Consider the following 8,453-nt stretch of genomic DNA (forward strand, 5'->3'; position numbering starts at 1 on the left):
CAAGGCTTTTCAGAGTGCTGACCATAAAATACTATTTAACAAACTAAAAACAGTAGGGTTAAGCGTCACAGTAAATGAGGGTTTGAGCCTTAGCTGGTAAAAAGTGTGCAAATGGTCGAGAGAGTTCACATGCGTACTGATATTACATTTTCAGCACAACAACTATCATACAATAAATATATAAACAGGGTAGTGTACTGGGTCTAATTCTCTTCTTATGTATCTATCAATGACTTCCCAGACAGAATAAGACACAGAGAAAAAGTTCTCTTTACTAATCACAGCAATATCACAGTCATTGATAAAACACAACTACTCCTATTAGCCAGAGCATATGAAATCCTTAACGATGTTTAAAGAGGGCTGTCACATAAAGCATAAATGATTAAATTTATTGTGTGTGCAACAAACACAAAATTTTTAGAGATTAATCTTGACTGTCAATTAATGCGGAATGAACACACAATTTTGAAACTGAAGAAAAGTGCCATACAAATAATAGTTGGGCTCATGGTAAAAAATAAATAAACTAGGTATCATTACTTCATCAATCTGTTGTGTGTAGTTGGGAAATATTACTAAGTATTTAACTTATAGTTGTATACATAATTATGGGCAACTCAATCACTTGAGCAAAGAAAGAGATTTATATGTTCAGCAAACTAGATAAAGAAGCATTATGGCACAAGTTTAAAACAACAAACAACCATGTACTATTTGTACTTCGTAAAATAGTTCACGATGGGAACGGGCCTCCACAGCAAAAATGAGTAGAGGGGGACAATGCTGTGTGTGTGTGTGTGTGTGTGTGTGTGTGTGTGTGTGTGTGTGTGTGTGTGTGTGTGTGTGAGAGAGAGAGAGAGAGAGAGAGAGAGAGAGAGAGAGAGAGAGAGAGATATTCTGCCCCCTCCCCACCGCATGCACTGAGGATGGACTTGTGCAATCAGTTGGTCTACTTCTAAATGCTCCTGTCTGCCACTCAGTGCTGCCTCTATGCGGTGAGCAGCAGCCAACTCTGTTTCACAGTTGCTATGCATACAATTTAATTTAAGTACAGTATCTCACATATAAAATAATAAACTGCATTTTCTGTTGTTACTCTTTCCCTGGTGCCAAACTGCAAACATCACAACAAACTGCGTGTATCCATTCACCTTGATGGATTCAAACTACATTGTAGGAGAAATTTCAGGGATGTGGAATGAATCACGACACACACTAATAAACTCAGGAAGCCAATCGCAATTGCACAGGCTAAGTGTGGCTGACAGCAGCTCCCGTAATCCTCATGGCCTCAATTTCCACCAACCCGCAACTCCAGGACCATAAACTTCCCTCACCCTGCACCTTCTTACTCTTCCCCACACTCCTCTCCCTCTATTCTGTCACTCGCTCCTAATGCATTGCTCCAAGTCGTCGGCGGCGTGTACTACAAGAAAACACTGGTGGTCGGTACCGTGTGTTGTACTACTATCTTGTACACTCGCTGCACCCCTCCCAGCTCCCAGCCAGACTTCCCTGATCCTCCCTCCCCTTCCCCCCTCACCCTCTCCACGACACATCCCCTTACCACAGTCTACTCGTAGAACTGCAAAGAGGTTGTGAATTTCTTGCACAGTACAAAGAATTCAAAACAAGAAGTCAAGTCAACATGGAAATTATATGTCTTGACTGTCCATTGCAGTGGATTGGTGGGAACACAGCTGTTTTATTAATAACAGTAAATAAAACAGCCTCAACCCACAAGCACAGTTTTATAATTTTTTATTCCATAATCAATTTCATGACTGGGGTCTGGAATTCTCAATTAGTTACATATGTTTGTTTATTTATTTACTCATTTTGATCTGGCATTACACAGTGTGTTACAGATGTCTGATGCCACCCATTGGCTTTGACCCATGACATAAGGCTGTTGTGGTGTGTGACGTCATGACGGCACGGAATTTAGTTTGTGAGAGTGGCGTGTTTGTAGGTGTCATTTTGATGCGATCGGTGGAGCTCTCTGGTGGTGTGTTAGGTGATGTTTTTGGTTTAGTTTACGAGGGTGGCAATTTTGGTAAATTGCTTTTCTATGTCTTTGGTAGGTATGGATATGACTGACAGGATCAGCAGTTTTAGGTTGTCGGCTATGATGGGGGACAGTGCATTGTCACTAATAAAATTTCTTCAACTATTCGGATTTTTGGACGAAGTCATGAAGTGTTCAGTATGTGGTGAAGAAATGAGGCTTACTTAAAGTTCCGGCGTCTCGGACCAGGGACGGCTGTATGTGGACATGTCGTAAGGATAACAGGTCAAGGGAAGTGTTCGATTCCAATGTGTGGCTGTGAATGTTGGTATTGGTATCGGGAGATGTTTTTGAGCTATATAGGTCAAGGGAAGTGTTAGGTCCTAATTTATGGGATTGGGAGCTGCTGTTGAGCTATTTAGGTCAAGGGAAGTGTCTGATTCCAGATGATATTGTGTTTAGTGGTATTTGGGGAGTTTTGCGATGTCAGTTTTTTTTGTCATTTTGAGTGGTTTTGTATGGGAGTGGGTGTCTAAATTTGTTTATATTTAGTTTGTCCACACCCAAAAACCCCTTATTTCCCGCACTTAACCCATTAGTGTCATTAGGCTTTTTGTGTAGAGTGTGTGTGTGTGTGTTTTTCGATTTATTTTCGTCATCATAATGTGTACGTAACGACTTTATATGCGCCATATTGTAATCAAGGTTTCTAGTTGTTTCGGCCATATTTGCGACGTCATGGGTCAAAGCAGAGGGCAAGATCGGACGCTTCCGTATTTCCATATGAGATCTATTCACAAATCAATCTCGACTGGCTACTAAGAATAAACAAGTGTTTGTAGCTTCATGGCACTTGTGCAGTTGTTAAAGGAGACTTTGAAAGTCATGATCCATCAGTCAGCTCTCTTTTCATTTGTCAATGAGTAGTCGGAGCAACAACTGATTGAAATGGATGGTATTGCTGCATCTCCTCAGGTGTGATGTACATCTCATCAGTCGCTTGCTGCGCGCACTGTGTCCTTTATGTGGGGAGGATGCTGTTAGGTGTGATGGTGCTGTGAAGGAGTGGTGCAGAAAATTTGAGGCAGGTAACATTTATGTACACATTGCAAGTGACTGAGAAATATTTTCAGATGTGGCTGATAAACTTGTGTAAGATGTTGATGAAACTGCCTATCTGAGACACCTGTTCGCCATTTCCTAACTTTATGGATCTGTTCTCAGATTTCAAGGACAAGCCTCTTCAGCACTGCATTTGGAAGTTAAGTTATCATAAATTTTGTGCATAGTAGCCCCCAAACTGTCTAATCAATGTTCACAAAACTGAAAGAATGGGTTCAAGGTCTAGACACTCCAGCACTGCCATTAAGACGGAAAGCAATTTCTGAACAGAATCGTGACAGAACATGGCAAGGGTGTACTATATGACCTATGAAACTAAGGAACAGTCCAAATAGTGGATGAACACACTCTCTCCCAATAAACTGAAAAAATATTTGTACAGACACCATCAAACTGCAAAATTATGGTTAACTTTTTAGGGGCCATAAAGTATTTTTAACAACATATTTCATGAGGGTAATGTGTAAGAATAATGTGATATCATACTTTTTTGGGAGACACTTATGAAACTTCAAAGGGGAATCCGAAACAAATGGTGCACAATGATTACTGAAGGAGTCATTCTCCTTTATGACAACGGGTAACTCAATTCTGCGACTTGAATGAACAAAGAATTAAGATTCTTTGGTTCGCAATTAATGATAACCATCATGGCCCTATTCTAGGTATTCTTTTATAAAGTAAAAACAGTGACACAGCAAATAAGATCTCATGGTTTTCCAAAATTTGTGTTGTCTTCAATTGTTCTACATTCTGACACAATGTCTGTGAATTTTGATGGTTTTCTTTATTCTGTATTCAACTGTCACTCTGTGCTTTTTAAAGACTTTCATAGCTTCAAAAAGACAGTGTTGGGATCTTCAACTTTCGAAAACAGATTTCCAAACGTTGCTAGTTTTGCTTCAATCAGTGACTCTCATGATTCTATTCTGAATCCTAAAAGTGCCAAAGGCAGTTGTAAGATTACCTCAGAATATCACACTAATCATAGGTGAGGATATTTAGAAAACATAATACACACCTTTTACTGTTTTCTGACCAGAATATGCTTGCAACATTCTCAAGATAAAGTGTCTGTATTCATTTCAGAATTTACCTAATCAACATATCTGATCCATTTGAGATTATCATGTTACCACAGGCCCAGGTATTTGAATTTAATGCTAGTTTATATTGGTTGGTTGTTTAGTGTGGTGTGGAAGTTCACGGAAACAGTCTTTCAATATGGTGCTAATAGTTAGCCCACCGTTTATAGCACAGTGCCAAGATGTTCAAATTAACCAAATTCACAGCTTTCTGTGCTTCTGCTGTACTGTCCCCTTTGAGGATTACAGTTGTGTCACTTGCTAATATAACGGTTCTGTGAGCATCTGCATTCAGGCTGAAGTATTGAGTGTGCAGGACGAACAACAGAGATCCCATTACTTAGCCCTAAAGCTCACTTGTTTGACAGTTTGACTACCAAGTAGAACTTCTTCTAAACTGATCTGCTTCTCTGCGTACATCATACCAACTTACTGTAGGAGACTGGCTAGGAATAATGCAATCCACCTGTTTACAAGTCTTCTGATACAAATCTCTTCAATTTCTATAAGCATTATTTTGTGATTCACTGTGTCAGAAGCCTCCAACAGATTTAGAAATATGTATCTTGAATGTTACCTTGTACACAGAAGATCTAATGCCATATTAATGCAGTCATACTTAAAACGTTTCTGTGGATTTGTGTGTAAAAACCCATTCTGATATATATGCACTCAGTTAGTCTTCCTTTGTCAATGGACTGGATTTTAACTTCTAATCCAGTTCAAATCTAAGGACTGTCACACCCAGTGTTATGATATATTTATTTTTCTAATTCCCTAATCAAGCTCCAAACTGTTTTCCCTGTATTCCCCAAGGGTTTTATTATTTTAATTACACACTGGACGATCTACAATAGCCTACTTATGATATAGAATTTTAGCTCTTGATAACTTGTTTGTGCTCTAAGTTACATACACGTTTCTCTTGATGACAAAATATACTTTACTTCAACATGCTTTCACTCCATAGTCCCTATTGCTGTATTCAGTACCACCTTATTTTATTTATGGTTAAGCCAGGGCTCAAAGTGTACAAGCAATACAGTTAAGAAGATTTAAACTGTTCATCAACAATTTCACAAACCTCTACACAATGCTTTGCCCACAAGATATCATGATCAAGTTACTGTCTATATTTCTGAGTCACTATGTTTCTTTTGTGGTCTGATTCTGACAGCTCACCGTGTTGCATTGTGGAAAAAAAAGAAAGAAAAAGAAATTAAAAAAATTATAATAAAAAAAGTCTGAATGCCATGGTCGATTGACTATTACATTTTAATTGCTAAAGATACAAGGCTTTAAAACAAGATACCAGTAATTGTAATGCTCCGTCATTCAGTCCTGACTGAGGAATTTGCTAACCGATTAGCACTACCGGAAAGAAAATGTAATATCAAAGGCACCATGATTCTCTTCAAAACTTTATTTCCAGTGGGCATATTTCCTTTTCGATTTTTGTTGATAATCCTTACCTACATAACTTTTCAAAGCGTTCTTTATCTCGTTCTTTTTTCCATACAAACAAAAACCTGGATGCATTCTGATACACTTGTACTGATGGCCGCAGTTCTGCGCATCCCTCTGGAGGTAACAGCATGTCAAAGTCATCCCTAGAGCAAAATGCACATCAGTTTCCATCTATAGGCAGCATGTACATCGGATAAAAGTCATATTACGGCTAAAATTATTGGAACGATTATAGCAACGTAACATTTCTACTCTAACTCCGGATATGTAATTATATGAATACTATCGCAACATAGTCATCATGTCACTTACAGAATATTTTTCGTAAATCGTATTCTTGTAAGCCATCCTCTCACGTGCGACTGCAATAGAATAGCAGCAGCTTCCCTTTTCTTTTCTTGTGCTCGTTCTTCACGAGCCGCTTTCGTTTGTTCCAAAAAACTACATTTAGAAGATTCGCTTTTATTAAACATTGTCAGTGATCCTGATTATCAGGTTTAGGTTCGCGCTCAAATTAGTTCTTGTCATAAGCCACGGCAAAAACTCTTTCAAAATAACGCATTCTTCTCAAACTCACGTATCACTAAAAGACATCCCAAGAAATTATCATCGACATTTCGTGAGCCTTCGAATTCCGCATCTACTAGTGATAGTCATCATACTAATGCGAAATTAGCAAACATTCACAAATTTAATTGCAAAACATTTGACACAATACACTAGCCCTACGAGGCAAAACAAACATTGCTTTAGAACAACACAATACTTAGTAAAACATCTTTGAATTAAACTCCTTGTGACAAAAGAATGTTGGAACAGCCATCCATTAGCAAAATGATACACCAAAATTTCTTTGTGGGCTATCCACAGACTTTTTATACATATTTGCAAAAAATAAGACTATTACAACACTCAGTAAATTTATCTCATTGAGAAACAGGGATTCAACCACGAAACTTGTTAATAGTTACAATCAACATTTTTTTTTATTAATAAAATTTCTGAATCAGAGTATGAGATGGAATCTGCAGTCTGGATCAACATTTCGACACATGAAAATTGTAGTAGCGCAGTTTACATTTCTCTTTTTAATGACGCTCTGTTGATATCTGTTCACTGGTCATATAAAGATCGTGAACAGTTGGTAGTACTTAGGAGATTTAGTATATCGATTCGATGATTGTAATTGTGTACTGTAATAAATATTATCGCTAAATTTGTAGGGATAAGAGGCCGTGACTAATTTTGACGTGTTCCGCATGTGAACTATGGGTGGCAGCTATTGCATTCAACAGTTCGCTGCTCCGAGTTAACATACCTTCCTTCCAACTACTCTATGTAAAAAAAACTCGAATAGGAGAGGGAATATTAACATTTACTTCCTTCAACAATAATAGAAGAACTTGTTATTAGTCAACAACAGAATAATTAATTGCTAAATCACATAATTCACAGAGCATCCGCACCGCGGCGGCAAGGATTACGCGCGAGGGAGCGTTCCACGCAAAAGCTCTATATAGCAGCCTTACTCCAAGCGGCTGGCCGTAATCTTGACATTCGGTGGCGATCAGCTGATGCGCGTGCCAAGCGCGCCATCTCACGTAGTCGCCAGTTTTAGTTATTTATTTTCGTTTCCTGTAGATACTTCATGCGAGTCTATCGCTAGGATGTAGAACGTGTCAGATTATTACAGTAATAACCATATCTAAATGGTCATCAGGCTTACAAACTAAATCGTATAGAAAGAGATACATTTGGTTCAAATGTTTAAACAACAACACAGATTATAGTAGTAGTAGTAGTAGTAGTAGTAGTAATGATTACACTAACAAATTATAATTCTGATACATATAAAAAGCATTCTGTCATCAATTTATATGCCTGTGCTACTTAGCCAATTTTTATAGGAATGTTCAAAAATAAACACATTGTATTGTTACTCACTGTCAAAAAAAATCTTGTAAAGAACAAAGAAAAATTCAAAAGATAAGGTTTCAGCTGCCTTTTGAATTTACTAATATACCCAATGACTGATTTAACATGAAATGGAAGTTTATTTTATACTTTTATGCTTGAATAATGTACACTTCTCTGTAACATGCTGAGATTTTTTATATCTTTGTGAAGATCATATTTACTTCTTGTATCATGATCATGATATTCACTGTTTGTTTTATAAATTGTTCACAAAGCACACCAGTGAAGAAATGTACTGAGATGGCATGGTGAAGATCCCATGCTGTTTGAGTAAGTTTCTGCAAGAGCATTTTGGATACACTGTAGCGATAATTCTAATGACTCTTAGTTGTCCAATAAAGATTTTGTTTGCTCATGACTGCTTACCCCAAAATATGAAGCTGTATGTCATAGGTGAATGAAGAAATCCTAGGTATGCACCTTTAATTGTTTCCAAGTCACAAACAGATGAAACTGTGCAAATGGCAAATACTGCTGAATTCGGTCTTTTTACATAGGTCGTTGATGTGAAATGACCAGTTTAGATTGATGTTTATATGTAATCCCAGGGATTTGGAAGACTCAACCCTCAATATTTCTTTGCCACTACATTTTATCGCAATATTTTCCTGTTTGAAGCTGAATGAAGTCAAGTTAACATTGAGTGACAGACTATTTGAAGTGAACCAATCTAGAGCTTCTCTGAATACAGTGGTCACAGTGTTGTCTAGACTGCTGTTGGGTGTTTTGTCAGTCGCAATGGTTGTGTCATCAGTAAACAGAATGAAGTGTGCTTTTTGTGCCATACAGGA

General features: G+C 37.8%; 1 protein-coding gene across 1 annotated transcript in view; it reads right to left on the bottom strand.

Annotated features, from left to right (window-relative positions):
- The window catches only part of LOC126323250 (ubiquitin-protein ligase E3B), a 280,679-nt gene extending 274,063 nt beyond the window's left edge, over window positions 1–6,616 (bottom strand). The window contains exons 1-2 of the mRNA XM_049994667.1: window positions 5,998–6,616; window positions 5,691–5,828 (exon numbers count right to left, since the gene is read on the bottom strand). Of these exons, the coding sequence (XP_049850624.1) occupies window positions 5,691–5,828; window positions 5,998–6,158 (299 nt within the window). The 5' untranslated portion in view covers window positions 6,159–6,616. The remainder of the gene's footprint in view (window positions 1–5,690; window positions 5,829–5,997) is intronic.
- Window positions 6,617–8,453: the final 1,837 nt, after the last annotated feature.

This window comes from Schistocerca gregaria, chromosome 1 (assembly GCF_023897955.1).
Source record: "Schistocerca gregaria isolate iqSchGreg1 chromosome 1, iqSchGreg1.2, whole genome shotgun sequence".
Classification (NCBI taxonomy): domain Eukaryota; kingdom Metazoa; phylum Arthropoda; class Insecta; order Orthoptera; family Acrididae; genus Schistocerca; species Schistocerca gregaria.